At 40.2% G+C, this 25,064-nt stretch overlaps 1 protein-coding gene across 1 annotated transcript in view; it reads right to left on the minus strand.

Annotated features, from left to right (window-relative positions):
- Nucleotides 1–2,278: 2,278 nt before the first annotated feature.
- Nucleotides 2,279–25,064, minus strand: part of GORASP2 (golgi reassembly stacking protein 2) — a 36,579-nt gene continuing 13,793 nt past the window's right edge. Inside the window, exons 2-10 of the mRNA XM_006731779.3 lie at nucleotides 18,602–18,682; nucleotides 17,131–17,334; nucleotides 16,122–16,208; nucleotides 14,824–14,954; nucleotides 11,725–11,857; nucleotides 9,676–9,799; nucleotides 6,173–6,259; nucleotides 4,981–5,091; nucleotides 2,279–3,416 (exon numbers count right to left, since the gene is read on the minus strand). Coding sequence (XP_006731842.1) covers nucleotides 3,076–3,416; nucleotides 4,981–5,091; nucleotides 6,173–6,259; nucleotides 9,676–9,799; nucleotides 11,725–11,857; nucleotides 14,824–14,954; nucleotides 16,122–16,208; nucleotides 17,131–17,334; nucleotides 18,602–18,682 — 1,299 coding nt within the window. The 3' untranslated portion in view covers nucleotides 2,279–3,075. The remainder of the gene's footprint in view (nucleotides 3,417–4,980; nucleotides 5,092–6,172; nucleotides 6,260–9,675; nucleotides 9,800–11,724; nucleotides 11,858–14,823; nucleotides 14,955–16,121; nucleotides 16,209–17,130; nucleotides 17,335–18,601; nucleotides 18,683–25,064) is intronic.

Genomic DNA, 25,064 nt, shown 5'->3' on the forward strand with positions numbered 1-25,064 from the left:
GAGTCCCACGTTGGGCTCCAGGCTGAGCGCAGAGCCTGCTTAAGACCCTCTGTCTCTCCCCCCACCTCTATTCCCTTCAACCCCCTGGCTCTTTCTCTCTCAATAAATCAATCTTTAAAAAGATCCTTAAAAAAAAAAAGTGACCTCTGGATGACAGCTGCGTCTGCCCTGAAGCTCTTCCCTTCTTTTCGCTCATTTCTGGGTCTGTGACCCCTGTTGGGACTGTGCAGCCCCTTCCAGCCTCCCCGCTGCTAGACAGGCTTTCTCACATGCAGATCTGAGCCCGTCCCCCACAGAGTTCCTTCAGTGACTCCCGTTTTTAGGACAAAGCCCCCACTCCCCGGCCTGGCCCTCAGGGCCCTGTGCATTCTACTCCTCGCCATTCCTAACCTAGAAGGTCTCTGCCCCCTCTCCCGCTTTGCCTAAGTAATTCTTCACGTCAGATGTTGTCTCTCTGAAACCTTCCCGTCCAACTCTCCAGCACCCTCACCACATTGCCTCTTCTGGCTCCACCAAATCTTGGCGCAAACAGTGGTGCCGCACGTGGACCGGGCCGAGGGCTCAGTCCCGCTGCACGGCTTGCGGCAGGACTGCTCACTGGGCCTCACTGGTTGCTCTCCCTCCTCCTCAGTGACGGCGGAGCACGCGGCCGGATGAAGACTTCACTTCTCTGCCTCGCTCTAGCTGGAAGTGGCCACGTAGCTCCGCACTGGCCAGGAGGATGTAAGCCACGGTACTGGGTGTGACACGAAACTGCTCTGAACTGTCCCCAAAGGGAAGGGGAATATACCTTGCTCTTCTTCTGGCTGGAACCAGATGGCCTGGATGGGACTGCAGCTGCCACCTTGGTCCGTGGGATGACCATGGAAATGGAAAGCGGACCCTGTAGAACTCCAGACAGGAGCTGGTCTCGGACGCTGCCACGGACCAGTCCTGCCTCTGCCCGACTACCTCCAACGGGCTGTCTGAACATGGGAGAAATAAACTCTATTTAAATCACCATTATTTTTGCAATATTTGTGATAATGGAGTTTATTCCAAACTAATGTCCTCCCCTATCACTGCCTCATGTCTCCCATGTGTGCACTTCGGGACAGAGTGAGAGAAGGGGTTCAAAGGTCATTCTGACTGCACGTGATCCTCCTCGCACGGACTGGCCAGAAAGCCCTCACGGTGGTTAGAGCACTTTTCTGGAGGGCCCTGAGAACTGATCGCCCCAGGCTCCCTCCCTGACACGGCCAGAGTAAGTGGCCTCCTGGCAGGGACACTATCTTTTACATCCGTGTTTCTGGCCCCAGGGCAGGATCTACTCCTGTCTATATAACACTGAGACTGGTTTTCCTGAAGGAAGCAGAGAGTATCTAAAATAAGTGTTTTGCGCCTCAGGAAGATCCAGTGAGCCAACACAGGCCACGTGTGTGCCCATCTTCCAAATGAGTGCCAAGAATCCCTCCCTCCCCAGAGTTTAGTGTTTTAGATATGCTTATGGACATTTTCCTGGGAAGATGGCCCAGGCCTGTCATCATTCTCAAATGAGAACTGTGACCTCACAAGAGTTAAATAATCACTGCATTGGAAGAACTGTTTTTGTTTTTAAATCATTTTTAAAGCTTAAAACATATTTACTTGCTTTCCACTAAGGTATCTCCTTGACATTTTTTAAAAAATATGAGCATCTTTTAGAATGCAATAACAACTTGCTCAACCCCCTCCTATCCTGGAAAGTAAAAAATTATAACATGTAAATATGCTTGTGAATATTCTCCCTACCTGTTGTTAGCTCTTTTTCAAAAAATAGGATTGTTAGCTGAGAGAAATATTCTAGAAGTGTCTACAATGCAAACAGAAGAAGCGAGGCTCAGAGCTGGAGCCTTCTTTTACCATTTGGCTTTAAGTACAAACCTGGCTCCAGAAATGGATATGACCTGAACATCGGCTGGTGTGGGGCCCTCTATTAGAGGCACTAGGTCGGTGCTGCTAAGTCTAGTTTCTGGCTGAGGAGGTGAAGGTCAAGCACACGTGCTGCTCCCTTAGTAAGTCATGCTACTACCAGGTCAAGAATCAATGAACCTCTTTTGCCTTATTTAAAAAACAGATATAATATGCATTTAATTTCATTCAATAAATCAATTCCACTTAACTTACCATCTCTTAGAAAACTTAAGAAAAAGCAAACATAAGACATGAAAAATTACATTAAAGATGTGCGACATAGTGGAGAGGAACGAGTGCATACATGGTAATTAGTTCTCATTTAAACGCACCACAAGAAGAAAAATAAAATTACTGTAATTTATTGCTGTATCTATGCTTTTCCAGTAGAGCTATAATAAGTAGCCACAAAGTGCCACCTTCCAGCTTAAAACTGTGCAACACCTCCTTTCCCTCTTTCTAAATGCCATTTTATGGTGGGTGTATAAAGCAACGGCAGCAGCTACAAAACGCTGTCTCAGTAACGCTGAGCGCTCTGAACGAAGATCTGGGTGTAGGCTGAGTAAAAAGATGTTCAATTAATAGCGCACACTGTGTAACTTCACCAAACATCTTTAGTTGCAATTTTCGTGTAAATCTTTAGAGAGCTGTGACTCACAGACACCAAAAGTAAAACAGCTTTTCCTTTCACGATTTAGTGAGGTGGTCTGCATTCTCAAAACCGATTTACAAAATACAAGAAATGTTGTGTGTGAGTACCAGGCATAAAGTATTTCATTTACTTACAGAAGGAGCAGCAGGGCGACAGGGAGCCTAGTGGACGCCCTGTCACCACCTTTCCCGAAGATGTATACCCCCCAAGAATGGCACTGGAAACCTGGCAGCAAGCCACTCTTACAATTCTTTTTGGTTGCTTTAAAATACAAGCACTCTCCGACATTTCCCTCCCCAGCCTGTGAGCCCCACCCTGACTTGGCAGGATACAAGCCCACGTCCTCTTCCTTAGTTTTCCCCTTAGAATTATTTACAGGATGCCTACAGATACAGTACAAACTAGTATGAAATTAACGATAGTTTGCATTTCCAGACACGCTTCCGTGGGTAAATAAGCCCACCACGCTGACTCCGAAGACAGGTTCAAAGCTAGGGTGACTCGGGGGCACTTGCATCCGTAACCGCAGAGACAGGCTTCTCGTTGGCTGGGGTGGATTCGCAGGCTCTGTCCTCAACAGTGCTGGGGGCCTTGGGAGTGGGGGGCGTCACATCCACAGCGGGTGCGGAGGCAGCGTCGGCCCTTGCAGTGGTCGTGACAGGGTCAGAAGGTGGGCTGCCGGCGGGCGTGAGGGAGGAGAGCAGCTCCCCTGGGCTTGCTGCAGAAGACACCTCTGGAACCAAAGGGAATGACGGGAGGAACTCGGATGGCATGGGGAGAGGTGCAATGCCAGATAAGTTTCGGGGAGGCAAAGAAGGAAGAGGTGGCAAACCTAGGACAAAAATGGCAGAGATCACACATCCTCCCAGCACTAGAGAGGCAGCGGTCATCCTCACATGCCCGTATTTGCATTTCACTAGGGCAGTGAAGCTGAGGAAGGGCAACACACAGCACAAGCCCCGCTTACCCTCAGGTGGAAGCAGGACGGAGTTAAGTACCCACGCCAGACCAGCTGGCCAGGAGGAAAGGTTTTGGGCTTCTAGACTCCAAAACCTCCGTGTGACTCAGCCAGTTCAGAGAAGAGAGGATTCTCCCGCTCAGGACACGCAGCTACACTAGCACTGGAGGGGGAAAGGGGGGGTGCTCCCTTTCCCCCAACAAGCTGCAAGCCCGAGTCAGAGCTGCCCTCCGGACAGACAACAGAAAGAGGAGAGGGCGCCAGCCCTCTGGTGAAGGCTTGTCGTGTCGCCCCCGCCCCGCATTAGCCTCACCGTAAGTACCCAGCCTCTGTTCAAGCCCTGTGACAGGGAGCCATTACACCTGGCGGGTTTATTGTGATGATTTCAAAATGCAGACTGAAGAAAGAGTATTACTTCTTTAAGAAACAAGGAAAGGTAGAATGTACAACATGTTCAGAGCAACCACTGGGCTGGTGAAACCCTCAATGCTCTTTGAGTCTGTTAATTTGGGAAAAGGGCGGAAGAAGCCAAGAAATACGGGGCATAGAAGAAAAAACAAAGGAAGCGCTAAGATAGGTAAACCGTTAGAGTTTACAGTCTTCCTTTGTTTTTTAAACCACCGTGCTGAAAAGCGAATGGGTTAATGAGGACAGGTGATGAACACATCCAGAGGGGCGTGTACAGCCGGGCCATCATGACCTAGACAGAAACAGGACAGCGTACGCTCATGCGCCTCGGTATGCAAATCAGAAATTAATAGCCCTGACCTGTGGCCATCTCAGAGTTAAAGGTGATGCGGGTAATCATTAACTAGAAGATCAGGTTTGTGGGACACTCTGCTGCTTCGTTCCCATCAGCACATAAAATCGGAGCGAAGTGCTTTGAATATAGGCTAGCTTAACTATCTGTAGCTAAAATCCCAACAGTTTTTATTATAAAAACATCTGTTAATAACAGAATATTTATCAAATAACAAACGCGGCCAGCTGAGCAAGGATGAGGGTTTCACAGCCCAAGGTCCTGGGCCTGGCTACTCAAAACAAGCACCGCCGGCAGCAGTCGCCCGCACCAGGAGAACGGCGGGGAGTCCATTCACCTCCACCGGGGGGCCTGTACCCCTTCCATCCAAGTCCGTTACGGCAGCGCCGCGACACTGTTCTCTATTTCTGCAACTGGCCCTTATGGTACTCGGGCTGTTGGCGTGCAAGGAGAGGAAAATGGAGGAGAGGTGGCCAAGCAGAGAAGAATCACAAAAATCTTCTTCTTCCTCTTCGTTTTTAAGCTTTTTAAGTAAAAAAGATTAATATTTATTTGAAGCAGCTGGAATCTGTTCAACTGATCTGCCCTTTCTGGAAAAAACTGCAATAGAGGATCTGCTTTCCTGGATAAAAGCTTTTTATTAGCCAGAGTCCTAGGAAGGCAGGATGGGCAACATACCCGGGTTCACGAGTTCCGGTAAGCTGACGCCTGCCATGACATGCGGTGCGGGGAGGTTGAGGTTGGGGAGGGCAGGCAGGTTAGGTAGTCCCGCTGGTAAAGGCATCAGACCTAGAGAGAAGGCAGAGAACAAAAGGTAAACCACTTCCTCTGGGGAAAACATTCCATCTTTGTGTTCTGAAACAACTACTACCGGCTTCAAAGCGAGAACACCCGAAGTCCACATACCGGGTGGCAGCTGTGTGTCCTAACATTAACAACAAGAGCGAAACAGCTCCCTTCAGCGAACCGTCTTTCTGTACCTATGCGATTAGGTGGCTGAGCAGATAAGGGTTAAAACCCATCCGAGTACTTCCAGACCTGCGAGCCAGAATGACAACGGCCTGAGTGCTGTGGGGAAAGGGCTGATGTGGCTCAGCAAGTGCAGGAGGAAATGAAACTCAACTTCTCTTTGATGGCTGAGGTTTACAGTCCCTCCCGCTTTTGAATTTTTTTTTCCTGAAATAACTTCAGACTTACAGTTGCAAAAGTAGTTTATATAAAGAAACCCCATATATCCCTTTCACTCAAATTCCCCACACGTCAACGTTTTACCACACTTATTCACCATTGTGTGTGTGTATGTACATACAAATTTGGTTAATGGCTTAGTATGTCTGTGCATGACCTCTGGAGTCATACAATTAAAGGTTCTCACAATGCAAGTACATTTGATCCCTGAAGTAATATTTGATTGTTATCTGATGGATAAAGACATTTGGTCTTCACTAGGAACAGTAAGAGAAATAAACAAACATCTAACTTAATGTTAGAGCTTCTGAAGAACCTGCTATGGAATGCTCTCTGTCAGGACACAACGTCTCTTCACAGAAACCGCTACTAGAAAGCCCTGACGAAGGAAGCCCCGAAGGACAGAACTTTTACACACTGCTGCTTCCTGCCTCACGCTGCATCGCAGGGGTGGCCGGCTGAGGATAAGGAGCCTGAGGCTCAGCACCTAACAGGTGGTAACTGACAGCTCTTTGACATTTGCTCTCATTTATCACAAAGTTATGGCAAAGATAAAAGGAGATTAAAAGACACCACAAAGGTGTAAGATTTTTTCTTTTCTTTTTTTTTAAGACGCACAACATTGGTCGTGCTATTATTACTAACTCCACACATCTCTCCTCCCCTGCCGCCTGCCGCTTACCTGGTAAGGTAGGAGCTGGGTTCAGTGGCGCCACAGAAGTGAGGGACTGGTTTACTTGTGGTGGCAATAATGGTACTGTTGGGACACCTGAAACAAAACATGATCTTTAAAAAAAACTTCTACCGAATTCTTGACAAAGAATGGACAGACTTTATTAGGAGTCTTTAGCCCCCTTCCCTCCCCACCATGGTAAGGCCTTCACCCCGTCCTGGTTTCTGGCTGCCTCACCGCCTTAGCTCATGTACACACTCTGTCTGTGGCCTTTAATGAGGACTGTTAGCAGAGTCTGGCCTAACAGGGTAGGAGGCTCTGCAAACCCACCCCAGCTAAGTTCTCTGGACAAGAGTTTTACATCTGAACTAAGCAGGGCTAGATTAGAAAACTGTTTTAGAAATTCAGAAATGGGACTCAAGGATTCCAGTCAATCTCTACTGGGCTCCTGAACTAGACACCACATAAACCTAGAACTGCTGGGGGCAGTGGGGGCAGATGCCCTGTGAAACCATGAGTGCTGATCTGTGAGAGGGGAGAGGGAGGCAGACGGCATGAAAGAGACAAGAGTACCTGGGCCTCCAGGGATGGAGAGAATGACCTGGCTTCCCGAATTTCCATTTCCTTTTGATAGGAAATGGGTAGGTTCTGTGACTCTCCTCTGAAGTGTTTTTACTGATGCTAGCTTGAGGAGGTTATGTACTTCAAATGCAAGTAACTCTTGCATTTCTATTAATGTTTACCACCTACTCGTGTGAGAGGTTTTGCTGTCCAAACAGTAGTAACAATGTACATGGATTCCAGACTGTCTTACAGAAATCTGCTTAAATATGGTAGCAGGAATGAATTGTGCCTAAAAAGCATGAAACAACCCTTTTCAGATAGTTACTTATTTTTTTCATGTATTTACTTTTCTGCAGAAATTAGAGGCATGTAAAAGTAGAAGAGGGGCCATCGCTTTCATCAGATTCTCAAAAAAGTTGGGTAACTGATATGTTCATTCACTCAAGGTTTTCGGGGGCACCTACCATATGCTGGACACTATTCTAGGCACTGATGCACTCTACAGCATAAAGAAATGACAAATCACTACCTGTAGGATATATTCTAATGAGGGGCAGGAAGAGGGAGACTGATACCGAACAAGTAAAATACACAGCCTGTAAAATGGTGTCAGTTCTCTGCAGAAAAATCAAGCAGGGAAGAGGACAGGAAGCATAAGGGAGTGTATCGAAAAGGTCATACTGATTAATGTCATTTCAAAAGGATATATTCATTTTCTAAAATTTTATAATCCCCAAATTTTCAAATCCATACATATATACATTTTTAAGACACTTTTAACGTTTCTACAGTTACCGACTGGGCTACTTTGCAGCAACTTAATTAAAAATAAAGATAGGTAAATAACAAAAAAAAAGTGGGTTCTCACATGTCATGTTGCTAGAATATTCAGTTTTTAAACTGATTTTCTCAAAGTGAAAATGTTGATTTCACTCTCTTCTGAGCATTTCTTTTAATATTCAAGAAGCCATTTCTCTACTGTATAACAAGGCCAGGGATCTCACTTCATGTGCTTCTAAGACAAGTGTAACTATAATGTAATGAGGGAAGATTTAAAATGTCGAAAAGAAACTGAGATTTGAAGACAGCGGTCAGAAGAGCTCTGATACGGCACTGGAACACTTACTCTCAAAGAGGAGAGAGCTACTCAGACACTGAGCGGTCTGCTGCCGTGGGTGTTACACCTGCCGACCTGTACTAAGCCTAGCCAGGAATAAACTAGAAGACCATCTGATGGAATCTAAGAAAAAAATCACAATATAAAAAAGGATTCCGCTCAAATGAAATAAACTTTAAATGCCCTCCCAACTGTATCTATGACTTAATACTGATGATATTAGTATTTCATTTCATCTAGGAAAAACCTGGATTGTGGTGATGACCGCACAACCCCATAAATTCACTAGACATCATGGAGTTGTATACATACAGTGACTAAATTTTATGGTATGCAAACTGTATTTTAAAAAAGTCAGGAAAAAAAAACCAGCAAAGAGTAGGGAATAGAAAAGCAGGTCACCATAGTGCAAACTGGTGGGGCTGGGTGTGTGTGTGGGGGGGTTCATAATACCATGCCGTCTACTTTAGGCTATGTTTGAAATTTTTAATTCTAAAAAATTGAAGTTTTAAATTTTATCTAGAAAACGACATCTTTGGGAATGAAAATGAAGACTCTGAAAAGGGCTGGGATTTGAACTGAGGAGACCAAGTGCAAAAATCATACTGTTGACCTTAACTGCATCTTGGTGAATCCATCTATTTTAAGTCCATTCCAGGACAAAGTGAAATGTGAACAAATTGTAAACACAAATATTAAAAGGAGCTCAAGAATAAAAGGTTTTAATGAAATAAAACTAAACTATGTGAGTATTTCTTTCACTTACTCAACATTTATTGAGTAATAATATACTCTTGGTATTATGAAGAAACAAAATCAGAAAAAAGGTGGTTTTTAAAAGGCAAGGGAAAAATAAACTCTACCAACATACCAAGTTAAGATCTAGATCATGTGACCAAGCAATCCCAGGCCTAGGAATATAACCAAAAAAATGAAGACACGGGTTCATGCAAAAACTTGTACACAAACGTTCATAGCAGCATTATTCCTAACAGCCAAAAAGTAGACACAACCTAAATGTCCAACTGATAAATGGATGAATAAAATGTGGCATGTCCATATGATGGAACATTACTTAGCCATAGAAAGGAAGTATTACTATATGCTACCACATGAATGAAACCTTGAAAACATTATTCTAAGTGAAAGAAGTCAGTCACAGAAACCATGCATATTGCATGAAATGTCTAGATTAGGCAAATCCACAGAAAAAGAAAGAAGACTAGGAATGATCTAGGCCTGAGGGGTTGGGGAAAAACAGTGAGCGACAGGGCATAGGGTTTCTTTTGGGGTAATGAAATGTTCTGAAATTGACTGATGTGATGGTTGCACAACTCTGCAAATACACGGAAAAAAATCCCACTGAATTATCTATTTTAAATGGGTGACTTGCATGGTATGTGAATTATATATCAATAAAGCTGTTGGAAAAAAACTAAAACAAAAAAGGACTGTACTGGGTAGAACAAGAAATAAGAAAAGGGAAGAAGACATGCACGTGTCCCCTGAGCAAGACTGAACCCCCAGAAAGGGAACGATGTCTTGCTCAATTTTGTATCTCCAGTGTTTACTACGTAGGGGATACTGCAAACATTCGTTGAGTAAATAGAGCAATTGAACACAATTTAAAGGTACAGTCCTGACTCTACAACTTGTCCAAGCTAAGAGAAGCCCAGACTCTAAAATACACCGAGAAGAGGTTTAAATGCAAAACATATTTATAGTTTTCAAAGTACACCGGCATTACTTTTTAAATTTCTATAGCTTGAGACAGAAAAGAGTATCATGTAAAACAAAGTAGGTTGAAAAGAGAATAGATTTTTCTGCACACCTGTACTGAGAACATTACTGACAGCTGGTGGAGTTGAGCTAATAGAAAGTCCAGACAGACCCTGTTCAATTTCTGTAGTTCCTGGTGGTGACAAAGATGGGGGATTAACTGAGGACAGCTGGACCTGCCAAAAAAAGAAGGAAAGAAAATACTCAAGTTTACTTGAAAGAACATACAGATATTGTCTCTCACTGGTCCTACAGATACCTTTTTTTAAAAAACATTTTTATTTAAATTCCAGTTAGTTAACATATAGTGTAATATTAGTTTCCGTTGAAAAAAATAGTGATTTAAAACTTCCATACATCACCCAGTGTTCATCACGCGTGCCCTCCTTAATCCCCATCACCTATTTCACCCATCCCCCCACTCACCTCCCCTCTGGTGACCATCTGTTTGTTCTCTATAGTTAAGAGTCTGTTTCTGAGATTGCCTCTCTTTTTTTTGTTTGCTCATTTGTTTTATTTCTTAACAGGTACCTTTTTTGATCATACTAGCTGTCAAAGGTTTTCACCTGGTACTTCCGCCTTCAGACACTCTTTCCTATTTTTGTTACATATCAAGGACCAAGCACTAAACATCTGCCCATCCTGTCACTTCCAGTCTCTTGACACATGGCATCTCCCCCATTACACACACTGTTCTAGGAGGAGATTCTACTCTTTCCTCCTTCGTAGCTGTCCCCAAATCATTTTACTCCACCTTTCCTCTTCTCTGATTTCTCAGCCAGTTTCTAACTTTCATTGTTCATGGAAGAAATCAGCTCGAAGTCTTAATACCATGATAAAGTCTTGGAAGTTTCTCAAGATGTCTAACCTCGTGAGTCCATCTTATCTTTTCTCATCAATGACTGAACATGGCAGCCAGGGCAGCCAGACCTCTACCTTCCGGGGTGGCGGAGGGATAAGTAAGTCTACGTGGATTCTATGGGTGGTTTCACCTCTGGATACTCCAACTTCTGCCAGCTCCAGTGCCCTCTGGCACATTCCAACACTACTTGCATTCTGGCCCTTTTCCTTAGCTGCCATTTCACCCCCTGGTCTTCTCAGACTGCCCACAGAGGCTTAACTGGGGCAGAGACCACTGATGAGGAGCAGCAGACACGGCGGTAGGACTCTAAACATGGAACGACATGGGCTCTGGCCATCGGCCAATGGCAGTGGTGAGCAGTGAGGAAAGGCTCCACTTCTCTAGCTCCTCTTCACTTTCTCTAGAATTGGGGATGGCCAAACTGTGTACCATAAAATGATAGTGGTGGCAGACCTTTCTTTACAATGGTAGCATTTTTCTTCTGGATGTTTGGTTTTTACTTATTCATGCAGACAAGAGTTAACTGTCCTGTGAGGCTTGCAGAGAAAACATTTTAAAAGCCTATAAGCCTGTGCAAATATCTTATTCTTTAAAAAGCCTCACTCTGATCCTCTAAGAGTCCCCACACAGCATCTTGCTCTGCTTTCCCAGTTAAGTTTCTTGAAATAGTCAGCACCAGCTCTCATCATCATCTTATCACCAACTGTTTGCCCTCTATCCCCTGTGATCAGATATGTGCACCCCGCCAGTCTCTGAAAGGCTCTCGTCCAGGACATGTGTTTTTCACTCCTCTCACCTGACTTCTCTCAACACCTCACAGAGTCGACATGCCTTTTTTTCCTTGAAGCTCTGTCCTCCCTTAGGACTTCTTCCAAGCTCCCTTTGCTGGATCCCCTTTCTGCCCATCCATTTAAATATTAGGAATGTTTAAGATTCCAGCCTCAGTCCTCTGATCCACCTGGGCCCAATCCCTTGACAATTTTTATCACTGTTCATTGGGTTAAATTACCCTCCCTTTGCTGATGATTCCCAAATCTGTGTCTCTAGCCTTGTCCTTGTTCCTGAAATCCAGATCCACAGGCTACCCATCTGGATATCCTAGAGGAACTTCAAATTCAACATGGTGAGCACTTAACTCCTCACCTGCCCCATCTCCATGAGTGTTAGCACCACACACACGGACACTTGATTTGTTTTACTGGAAACTGTGTGATGTCATCGGTAGTAAAGTTATCTTACCTCTGTAAACCCATCTTTAAGAGGAGTAATAGGTGTACCAGTCATCTGTCCTGGAAGAGAAATTTTCTTCCCTTCTTCAAACGGGCGTGTTGGTATTCGATGCAAATAACCGTATCCAATGCCACATCCTAGGCTATGAAAATATTTTTTTTCTTAAATTTATTGTTATCAATCACAGCTTGCATTTCTCTGAGGTTTTGAAATACAAAACCAATTTCCATTCTTTTAAATAATGTCATCCTATCAGAGGACTCTTCTGACCACCCTTTATAAAAGTGTCTGTCCTTCCACCACAGACACTACCCTTACTCTCCTTTATTTTCTTCAAGCATTTATCATCATCTAACACACTGCACATTTATTTATTTTCTGTCTCCCCCAATAAAATGTTAAGGTCCTTGAGGGCAGAGACCTCACTTTGTTTACTGCTGTAACAGTTCCTGGCACATGGCAGACACTTAATAATTATTTGCTGAACGAATGACATACAGCCTTTTCACTGAAGAGCTTTAAGTACTTCTGTACGATGATGTCATTTACACAGCCCCTAGTTCTATTTCAGAACCTGACACAAATCAATCCAAATTCATCCAGATTCCTTCTACTTCATCCTCCCACTGCCACCAGAGGCATGTTTTTAATAAGACATAATCACACTGCTTCTTTTCATAGTCTGCTGGCCTCCCAATATTCCTTTTCCCTTTCTCCCTTTGGAGAATTACTTCTCTATGTTGTGTGCAGTGCTGGTGGGACTGTCCATCAGGGGGGCCTTGTCCAAACCAAGAAATGAATGGTTCATAACCCAAAGAAGCCAATCCACCTCTCTTGCCCATGACTGCAAATCTTGGGAGTGACAGAAAAAACAGAAATGGTTTGATCCCTTCAGTAGAACCCTAATGAAAACTGCTAATTTCCTTCCTCCCTAACTCCCTAGCAGTGTTGAGTCCTGTCTCTTCCCATGTCTGATTCTTTAGCTGTTTCTCTGATTATAGGAGCAACTCCACAGCAATAAATCCATGTTTGCTTATGACAGCAACAGTTGGTTTCTACTGTTTGGAACCAATGACCGCCCCCCCCCACCACCACGGGTACAGTGTTTCAGAGTCTCACTGCCCGAGGTGTTTCCAAATTTCCGACCATGGTAAGGCCCTTCACAATCAGATTCCACTTTAGGTTTCCATCATGATTGCTTTTATCTCCCAAACTTTTTGATACTTTCTGAGAAGGCCACACACAGTTATCTCTATGCCTCTCTCCTGCCAAGGCATCTGTTATTTCTGTGGATACTACCACCACCAAAAGCTGGGAGAGCAAGCAGTGGCCAACTCCAGCTCTTCCTAATCCAAATCTGATTTTACACTGATGCTTCATATTACAAAATTACTTATTCCTTGGCTCACTTTTTGTCCCTTCTACCATCAAATCTGCAATCCTCACTGAACTAGATCTCAGATGGAGAGGAAGAAAGATAAAATAATTTAAATTGATCAATGATAGCCAACAATGTTCTTATTAGAATTAGTGATGTTCTTTGCAGTTGGACTTCACCATCAGCAGAATCTCTTCCTTGCACTTTGATTCTGTGTTTACCAAGTACTCTTGTGATGCTAATCTGACCTGAGTTATCTTCTAACGGGAGAGGGGAAATGTTTCTATTATAAACTAAAAATTTGCCATTCTAATAAATACAGTAGTTTCTCTACAAATTTAGTTTATATGAGGCAGTCCCTCGGAAGTGAGTCAATTCTGAATGCCTTGAGAAGATCATATTTCTGTGTGTTTACAAACCTGGACAATGGACAGTAACTTGATCAAGAATTGCCCCAGACAGTCCAGATTCTTTTTTTTAAATTGTTACGTTAATCACCCTACATTACATCATTAGTTTTTGATTAGTGTTCCATGACTGTTTACGTGTAACACCCAGTGCTCCATGCAGTACGTGCCCTCTTTAATACCCATCACCAGGCTAACCCATCCCCCCACCCCTCTCCCCTCTAGATAGTTCAGATTCTTAAGATGTGATACCTCTATCTATTTTCTCAAACTGCAACAAGTTAGCATTCTGGTTGCAACATACAGTCAGCTACAGAATCTCAGGTAGTGTGGGGAAAGATATTATGAACAAATAGGGTCTTTCTCTGCCTGCCTCAACTAAGTCATCCTCTTCTCAACAAATGCTGGAACTTTTACAAAGTATTTAGAAAAGTTTCCAAACCTTAGGCTTTCCTGTAATTATGGCTTATACTCAAGAATTCCTCAATTAAATAAGGCTTTCAAAATAATGAAAAACTTGTACAATTTAAACAAAAGCTGAAAGACCTTTTAAAGAAGCAACATTAAGTCTGCATGCTTTGCTTTGGCTTTTTGAAATTAGGGAACTGACTTGATGAACGGTCCTGGAAAATTGATTTTCTACAGTTTGCTTCTCTGCTTGGCTTGATAATCCTTCTAAGTTGCCCTTTTTTTTTTTTTTTTTTAAGATTTTATTTATTTGTCAGAGAGAAAGAGAGCACAAGCAGGGGGAGTGGCAGGCAGAGGGAGAAGCAGGCTCCCCACTGAGCAAGGAGCCTGATGCGGGACTAGATCCCAGGACCCCAGGACCATGACCTGAGCCGAAGGCAGATGCTTAACCGACTGAGTCACCTAGGCATCCCTCTAAGTTGCTTTTTATTTTTGTTGCAATTTTGTCTAATTTTTGGTTGAAATCAATCTGTCCATTTTTGAAAGCCGAGAGTTTTCACAAAATGCTAAGAAATTTCCCCAACAGCTAGAGAAAGTTACACTTGTATTGTCCCACTGTTGGGGAAGGGAACCGGGAAAATAAAACTGAAACTATTTTATTAAAATAACAAAATAAAACAAGACTGTTTGCTCTTAGATCAGTAAAGAAAAGGACCGTAGGTCTATACCACACTACCTAAATATGTGCTTTAAAAAAATGGATTACTGGTTTCAGTATTCTAGGTTAGCTCTTTCCTTTTCTCAACAGAAGACTTATAATAAACTATTAACTTGTTTCAAAATAAAAGCAATGATGTTTACAATATTTACTGGTAAGCTTAAGCAATCATAACTTAGTCTGAACAATGACCTTACCTGCCTTCTCCACCCCACGCAGAATTTGGTGTAATAATCACTTCTCGGCAGTTATCAGTGTCTGTATTATACACATAAAGTTTCAATGGTTTTGCTTCATGTGTTTCAATAAGGCTGAACAGATCTTCAGACTGCAAAAGCATCACAGGAGAAAAACATTTTTATGTTACTAAACTTTAGAACAGTGGGTCTCAAACCTGGCTAATATCAGAATCACCTGGAAAACTTTTTATAAAAAGTACAGATTGTAGGCCCTGCTGCTAGACATAAAACTCATTCCTTAAAACCAATACTCCAAACAAGATTTCAAATATTTTACCTATCTCCTATGTGCAATGCCTTATCTCCAGTTCCCTAAGACCTAGTCAGCAATTTTAATAAAACTCTTCTACACCCAAATTCTATATATTCTGCTTTTACTCTTCATTATTTTCTTTTAAACATTTATTTCTTCATTTGAGAGAGAGCACAAGCCAGCGTGCACATGGGGTGGGATTGGCAGAGGGAGGGGGAGGGAGAGAATCTCAAGCAGACTCCCCATGGAGAATGATACAGGGCTCGATCTCACGACCTTGAGATCATGTCCTGAACCAAAATCAAGACTTGGATCTTCAACTGACTGAGCCACCCAAGGTGCCCCTACTCTTCATTATTAAGACCTGGTTATCTGGGCCTCTTATTTTTCTTTCATTTTCGATTTAGCAATATATACTTCCACTAGCTAACAGACAAGGAAAAGGATCTAATATAGCTAAGCCAATTTTGTTCCCTTAAAAAGGAGTAGAGAAAATGAAATCAATAACCAAAATGAGCATCTGCTTTAGTCTTGAGGTATGTTAAGAGATTGGTTTATTTTTAAAGATTTATTTATTTGAGAGAGACAGTGTACACACAAGAGTGGAAGGAGCAGGAGAGGGAGAGAATCTTCAAGCAGACTCCCCACTGAGCACAGAGCCCCACTCGGGGCTCCATCCCATGATTCCAAGATCATGACCTGAGCCAAAATCAAGAGCTAGACGCTCGACTGACTGGGCCACCCAGGTGTTCCTGTTAAGAGATTTCTGTATATCATACACAAAATCTGTGCGATTGCCACATGGTATGTATTTTTCCTTACAGCTATACCTTATAAGACACCTCCTCCCATGTGTTCTGTTTACACTCTGATGTGTAAGTTATCTTGATTAGCAAAGACCTAAATTTCAACTCTAAATGTGAAATGTAAATTATACTTCTGAACCTATACATTAATGAGAAAATGTTATAGAACTTTCATTATTAATAAACACACCAATTACCTCATTCATGACTGTGTCTGCTCCAATGATATAATCACTGTGAGGTCTAAGACCTGCCAGTGCCGCAGGAGAATTTGATTCTACTTCCTAGAATAACACAAAAACACACCCCAAAATTAATGTATATAAAATAATCTTCCAAATTTACAGTTCACAGTCCTTAATTTTAGTGATTTAAAAAAACCCTTGTATTTCTTTTCCTTTCTTTCTTTTTTTAAAGATTTTCTTTTGTTCATTTGAGAGAGCACAAGCAGGGTGAGGAGCAAAGGGAGCAGCAGACTTGAGCAGTGAGGGGCAGAGGCAGAGGGAGAAGCAGACTCCCCACTGAGCAGGGAGCCCGATGCGGGGCTCGATCTTGGGACTCCAGGATCATGACCTGAGCCAAAGGCAGGCGCTTAACTGACTGAGCCACCCAGGTACCCCATAAAACCCTTGTATTTCTTTTTTTTTTTTAAAGATTTTATTTATTTATTTGAGAGAGAGAATGAGAGACAGAGAGCATGAGAAGGAGGAGGGTCAGAGGGAGAAGCAGACTCCCTGCTGAGCAGGGAGCCCGATGCGGGACTCGATCCCGGGACTCCAGGATCATGACCTGAGCCGAAGGCAGTCGCTTAACCAACTGAGCCACCCAGGCGCCCAAACCCTTGTATTTCTATCTTGTTAGACATGTCAGATATCAGAAACTATAGAAAATATATATCTAAATCACAAACATAAAAATCACATACTTAATAAAAATATAAAATATTATTTTAGCTATCTGTAGCTATCTGCTTTGACACTTCTCCTTCTAATGGATGAATCACTAGAAAAATAGTTCTTAGGCATCTATATTTGCTTTTTCCTAAATTTTTAAAATCTGTTAACCCACAGCAATGAATTCTAATTTTCAGAAACCAAAAATAGCCTAATAATAATAATAATACCTCTACCATCCAACTTAGATGAAGACAGCACCCTTCTACTTCATTTCGTAAACTATAAGTAACAGCTCACGGTTAATACCTACCAATACATGCCAAACATTTTCATTTGCCCCATCAAAGCTGCAGAAACGAATGCTCACTCCCAGCAAGCCCTGGCCGCCCCACATGTTGCTGGGTGTGACAGACGTCTCTCGCAGCTCCAGTGTTTTACTACTGTAGATCAGCATTTTTACAGGCTTTTCAACATTTGCTTTCAGTAGATCCTTAAGAGTGTCATTGTCTTTATTCTGTGAATACATAGAAATAATTTTTCTTAATAAATGAAAAAAATTAATGTTAATTAGCTTAAGCATCCTATGGCCCTATGGGAGTAATATTAATAACATAAATAAAACATCCAACAGGTAAAGCTGCCATTGACATTCAAATGTTCCTTGAAGAATGTCGAAAACTAGGAACAACTCCTCTATGTTACCAACTTCAGACTTTTTCTAATAGCTGACTATGGATTATGGATTTTGCAACCCAACATTGTTTGAAGTGATCTAGGGCTTTAGTGCTAAAAAACCAAAATACTCCACAAGAAGTCATATTACTAAGAGAGTTGGTATGACTTTGATTTTAAAATCTAAAACATCTGCTGAAGTTGTGGTTTAATTTTGGACAGCACTCCTAAATATACACTTTATTCATTTATTAGGAACTGGCAGGAAAGAAAAATGGAAGTAGCACATTAAATATTTCATTACATAAATGAATAAAGGCCATTATGCAGGAGATGCTGATAAATAATGAAGACTTAAAACTGCTGTAAAAAAACAAAACAAAACCAAGTAGCCACTGTCATAAGAATTTCCTTTGCTGAAATTATAATTCTTTTCCTTCAAGACTTTACTACAAGTAAACTGAAGCAACTTATAAAAGGTGGTTTTAAGTCTGTACTTTTGGAACATACCTATTTGGTTCTAAAAGCATTATTTATATATCATGAAATTAAGCTCCAAGCAAACTGATATGTTATTTGAGGAGTCTTTACTAATCCAAGCATACAAAGGTCTGAAATCATTGAAAAGGCAAACTTTTTCATCTTATTTCTACTTAAAAAAAAACTAAATATTCAACATATAAAAAGTCTCCTAATAAAAATATTAGGAGCTATTTCACTCTCCTAAGATAATCACTGAAGGGTGAGGTATAGTATTCTATATTTGACATTTTCATGTCTCCTTACATAGTTTTTATAAACTGGTATCATATGCCATATAATGTTTATAACTAATATCCACCCCAGATAATCTGAAAAATTCCATTTTTTAAAAAAAATGTTTTATTTATTTATTCATGAGAGTGAGAAAGAGAGAGAGAGGCAGAGGGAGAAGCAGGCTTCCCGCCTAGCAGGGAACCCCATGCGGGACTCGATCCCAGAACCCTGGGATCATGACCTGAGCCAAAGGTAGACGCTTAACCATCTGAGCCACCCAGGTGCCCCTGAAAAATTCCATTTTTAAAAGATTACAAAATATTATAGTCAAAAGTACAAAAAGTTTAACTTACTAATCTCGAACCATTAATAGAAACAATAAAATCAAAGAATGGCTCCAGTCCAGCTCTATGTCCTGGGGAATTTTCTTGTACCTGTGAAAACAAAAGTGCCAAAAATGTAAAATATAGAGCTTAATTAATAATTGTAAGCTAAATTTTAATACCTATCTATTTTCAGCAAAAATAGATTAATTTCACTAATAAGGAAATATAGGTAAAACACACGAGTTCTCTCATTTCTCTTCATCTCTCCCAGATAATGCCCTTGCACCTCCCTAAATTCTACCCATTCTTTAAATTCATCCAATATAGGAGGTTCTCTATGGTTCTATTTCACACCACCTACTTTTGGGGGACAGGGGCAACCTTCCCAGGATATAGCACATGACATAACAGACAGTCATCACAACTGAGTGAAAAAGTCAAATTAACTTAGCAAGCATTTATTCCACTACTACTACTAGTAAGGCACCATTCAATTACAAAACTAATAGGAACATAGCTGCTTATGTCAAGATATTCATCATCTATTAAGGACAAGATAAGAAGAGGAAGGGAAGACAGAGGACACACAGCCCTCTAATAAACTGTAATACAAGACCAACGAGTTTAAGGGCTATAATGGAGGTACAAAGTTCTAAGGAGAAAATTAATTCTGACTGAAGAAGCTTCACAGAAAAAAAAAAAAAGACATCTGAACTGTGTTTTAAGTCGAGGGTTTTAAAGGTGAGGATGGATAAGGGGATAAGAAAGGACATCTGAAAGTTGAAATAATGAGTAAAAATCCAGGAGTCTGAAAACATGAGGTTAATACAGTATAGCTAGACAAGAGGATGGTGTGGGATAGAAATACAGAATTACAGATTTTGAAAATCAGATAACCTACAATCCAGGGGATCTTTAAACTGAAGTCTGTGTGGATGGCTTCAGGGGAATACTGCAGCTCTTGAAATTATATGCAACATTTTGTATGAATCAGCAGTTTTCTGGGTATAAAGATCGACAGCTTTCATTAGATTCTCAAAGGGTTTCTCCAAATAAAGTGCTAAAACCAGATTTTGTGTAGTTCTTTTATGTACAGGTGAAGAAACCATCCCATGACTTGCCTGTGGTCCTGCTGGCTCATGGTAGAGGTTAAACTCGGAAGTGTATCTTACATCTATTAGTCCAGCAAGAAGGCTGGAAAGAAAGCATGGAGCCAGACTTAGAGGAGACTTTAAATGGAAGACTAAGATTACTTAGATTCTCAACAACTCAAATGTTTAGCATCCCAAATTTGAAATGGACTAAAATTAACTATTAAATTTTCTAAATTTATAGTAATAAAAATATTAGGAGCTATTAAGAGTAATATGACAGAACAGAACAGCAAAAAGTTTATACAACACACTTTGCATTTTCTCTGAAATATTTTCATGTTTTAAGGACTTTTTGTTCTGACTGACATTATTTTATACTGTCAAAACTATCCTATGAAAACCAGGTTTGCCTTGATATTTGCAGGCTGATGATCTATAACAGTCCTAACAGTTCTAAGAGTCAGTTCTGAAGTTACACAAATGATATACACATTCATCCATACATAAATCTGTAGCTATCTACACAGTAACAAATCATTTTAATGCTTTCAAAATGAAACCCATACTGTTCCCAGAATCTGTCCTTCTAATACCAAACTTCTTGGACTAATGATACTTAAGCTTGGAATAATAATACATTCATTATTTCTTGGACTAAGGCTACCTTTTATTTATTTAAAACCAAATTACACTATCATTGCTTCTAAAGAAGCAAAACTAGGTCTTCTTCATTTGTTACAGTAAGAAATAGTTGTCCATCATAAAGATGGTTCAATGCTTAACTTACTAAAACTGTTTAATCTTGCTTTACATAAATTTTCCTGCAAATTTGGGACTACATCACTTTTGTAAATTAAGTTAAATATCAAAGGGATTTATTATTTAGCTCTAATGAAAATAATCAGCACATGCTTGTTTAGTTTCTTTATATTCAGTTTTCTTAAATGGGGGATATTTTATATTCTACGTATTACCAAGCAAAACGTCTAGAACTCAAAGTGGCAGGCAGATTTCTCCTCAAAAGGCAACTCTGAAAAGGAAACGGTGGCTGGCTGGAGCTATTATGAGAAGAAAAGTGAGGTCAAGTCACTGCTAGCTGGGGTGTGAAATGCCTATTAGGTGCCTAGCAAGTAGGTGTGAAATGCCTTGGGTATGAAAAGAGGATAATTACCATAGATCCATGGAGCCCCCTCACGGTGGAGTTTCTCATTTAGTAAGGTCCTTATCTAATCATCTAACTCTCTGAATATTTCCAAATGACCATTTTTTCTAGAAACCAACCAGTCCATTTGATCAGTTTCAGAATTTTCCACTGAGGCTGCCAAAAGTTTATCTTTTAGTTAAAAAGGGCCAAAGATAGTACTTTTGTAATGTTACCACCAACTGAGAAAGTTGATCCCACACACTGACGCTTATCATGCCACCCTCCGAGTATAAAGTTTTACCACTATTTGTTTAAAATGGAAAGTTTCCAATACCATTAGAAGTATTCTTCCCCATAACTCAAAAGAGATTCAATAGCCAAATATGAATTCTAAAAATAATAAGCTTAAATAATCCTTTCTCTAACTTTATTTTTTTTTTTTTATTCTTATGTTAATCCCCATATATTACATCATTAGTTCTAGATGAAGTGTTCCATGATTCATTGTTTGTGCATAACACCCAGTGCTCCATGCAGAACGTGCCCTCCTCAATACCCATCACCAGGCCAACCCATCCTCCCACCCCCCTCCCCTCTAGAACCCCCAGCCTGTTTTTCAGAGTCCATCGTCTCTCATGGTTCGTCCTAACTTTATTTTTCTATTTGCATTTGCTACAAACATGGATCTCCTCTAATGGACGTTGAAATTAATTTCTTTCCTAAATTATTTACATCATTTGTACCAGCATTATGCTGGCAACTATGTATCTTAATTACCAATAGAAAGCCAGCAGAGGGAGCCCTAGAAAATGTTCTCTTTGACCCTAATATACTTAAAGGAAACTTCCTACATTTCATAGCATGGAAAATAATATCTACAACACAGCAAATTAAACATCCACACAGGTAAGTTTCTCTGGCAATAATATCCACTGACAAGAATCTCTTAGGCACCCAATCTTTAAAGCATCATATCATTACTTCAATTCTTTCTGTCCACTCTAATATCTAGTATCTTTCAATTGTTGATTCATTGCCAGCTTCCTTCAAACCACCTTAAATTAAAAAAAAAAAACAAAACCCATCTATCTACCTATCTACCTACCTGGTCACTTAGCATTTATTATTGGGCCAAATATTACAGCAATTTAAGATGAACAGGTTAAATTGGAAAGTTTAATAGTTAAGATTTTACAAGATTTTGAAAAAATGCACAATGAAAAGATAATAGAATTCTAGAGCCTCAAACTCTGGTTTTGAGGCATGATTTTACCTACTTATTAGCTGTGTGAGCGTGGGAAAGTATATTTATCTTTCTGGGCCTCAGATTTTTCATTTTCAAGTAAAGGATAATGTCATCTACTTTACAAGAATACCACAGAGATTGAATGAGATCATGAAACGCTGAGCTGACATTATAAAACACTGAGCTAATAATAATAAGACTCTTACATATGATAGGAGTGTTACAAATCTTTTTTTTTTTTTTTTATGGTGTACCTGGCATGTTTGATGCTTGGAAGAAATCTTTTTTTTTAAAGTTTATTTATTTAAGTAATCTCTACACCAACATGGGGCTGGAACTCAGGATCCCAAGATCAAGAGTTCCATACTCTTTTGACTGAACCAGGCAGGCACCCCAGGAGTCCTACAAATCTTAAACTCCTCTTCCTAACTCTGTAATCACCACCTGAGGGCAAATCTTTATAACCAATGAATTCCTGGACCCACATTATTCTTCTAACCATGTATTGTCTTTCATCCCTTTAAAAAAAAAAAGGAAAGAAAAGACATAAAATGTTAACTAGCAAGAGAAGAGAAACCATCTTTTAAAATGTGTCTCTTAAAAATCAATTCCAGATGAACAGATTTGAAGATCAAATAATAAAACAAAAAAGAACAATTAAAAAAATAAAACCATAAAGGTAAAATGACAGAGCCTTTAGAGAAATACATAAGAGAATATCTTTGAGATTTTCAAATATGAAAAGACTTCTTAAACTGGATACAAAAAGCACTAACCATAAACTAAAAAAATTTATAAACTAAACTATACTAAAATTACAAACTTCTCATCAAAAGACACAATTAAGACACTGAAAAGATAAAGTACACATCCAACAAAGGAACTGTATTCAGAACAGATTTAGAACTACTGCAAATCATTAAGAAAGAGACAGTAAAACCACAATGAGATAGGACTTCACATCCACAAGGTTGGCTAAAATAAAGACAACAACAAGGGTTGAAAACAAACCCTCATACATTAATGGTGGGAATGTAAAATGGTGCAGTCACTGTGAAAACAGTTTGGCAGATCCTCAAATGTTAATGAGTTATCGTATGACCCAGCAATTCTACTCCTAGATATATAAACAAGAGAAATGAAAGCATGTTCACATAAAAACCTGTACACAAATTTCATAGTTGGGTTATTCATAGGAGCCAGAAAGTAGAAACAACCCAATGTCCCTTAACTGATGAATGAATAAACAAAATGTGGTACACTCAAAGAATGAAATATTATTTGGCAATATAAAGGAATGAAGTATTCATGTTACAACATGAATGAACCTTGAAAACATTATGCTAAATCATGAAGACCACAGATTGTATGATTCCATTTATATAAAATGTCCAGAAAAGGCAAATCCACAGAAACAGAAAGTAGATTAGTGGTTGCCAGGGGCTAGGGGTAGGAGCAATGGGAAATAGCTGCTAATGGGTACAGTGTTTCTTTCTGGGGGTAATAAAAAGGTTCTGGAATTAGCTATTGATGATGATTGTGTAACTGTGAATATACTAAAAAAACTGAACTATATACTTTAAAAGGTTGAATTTAATGGTAGGTAAATCTTATCTCAATGAAGCTACCAAATAAAAAAAAAAAAAAAACCAACACATAATCTAATGGGGAAATGGAGAAAGATTTTAGTTGATCCTAAGGAAAAAGGATACTGATGTGGCCAATAAATATGAAAATATGCTCAACTTCAACAGTCATCAAAAAAATGCAAATTAAAACCACCATGTGATACCACTACACACCTACCAGAATGGCCAAAATGAGAAAGATGGAAAATACTGTTAGTGATGATAAAGAACAATCAGAAACCTCAATTACTGCTGGTGAGACTATAATGAGCAAACTATTTGGCAATATCTGTTAATATTGAAATATTTGACCGAATACTGCACTCTTCAGTATACCCAAGAAAAATACATGGGTACATATATGTTCTCCAACACAGTTAATGTTCACAGCAGCACTATTTGTACTAGCCCTGAACTAAAAACTACACAATGCCCACGAACAACAGAATACATAAATAAATCCTGGTATATTCTCTCAATGGCATAAAATATATTAATAAAATGAGAGACCTACAACAATACACATTTCATAAGCACTATTGGGGCAAAAGAGGCCAGACACAAATGAGTACATATGATTCCATTTATATAAAGCTAAGAACAGGTCAAATTAATCTACGCTGTTAGAAATCAGGACAGTATACACTCTGGGGGGTTGGTCGGTAGTCAGTGTGCCTGGAAAGGGATGGATGTTGGTTACAAGAGAATGTTGTTTGTGAAAATTCATCAGGCGGTACACTTACATGCACTTTAAAAAGCTTTAATATATATTCCCTCTATCCAAAAAGCAGAAATGAAATTATTACAACCTAAGAACATACCCAATATTTCACCTACAAAGAACACAGTTTGAAAGCCAGCAACTGAATCTAAAAGAACTCTGAGTAGTTAGTGCAAAGGCCACAAATTAACTTACTCTAATGCTCATTCTTCTTCAGAGTATTTCAGGATCACTTTTTTTTTAAATTTAAACTCAATTAACATATAATGTATTATTAGTTTCACATATAAAGTCCAGTGATTCATCAGCCTTATATAATACCCAGTGCTCATTACATCACATGCCCTCCTTACAGTCCATCACCCAGTTACCCCATCCCCCCCTCCCCTCCAGCAACCCTGTTTGTTTCCTATGCTTAAGAGTCTCTTTTTTTTAAGATATATATATTTTTTATTATGTTAATCACCATACATCATTAGTTTTTGATGTAGTGTTCCCTGATTCACTGTTTGCACATAACACCCAGTGCTCCATGCAGAATGTGCCCTCTTTAATACCCATCACCAGGCTAACCCATCCTCCCACCTCCCTCCCCTCTAGAACCCTGTTTGTTTTTCAGGGTCCATAGTCACTCATGGTTCGTCTCCCCCTCTGATT

The sequence above is a fragment of the Leptonychotes weddellii genome, chromosome 3 (genome assembly GCF_054177405.1).
Source record: "Leptonychotes weddellii isolate Sample4059 chromosome 3, ASM5417740v2, whole genome shotgun sequence".
Lineage (NCBI taxonomy): Eukaryota > Metazoa > Chordata > Mammalia > Carnivora > Phocidae > Leptonychotes > Leptonychotes weddellii.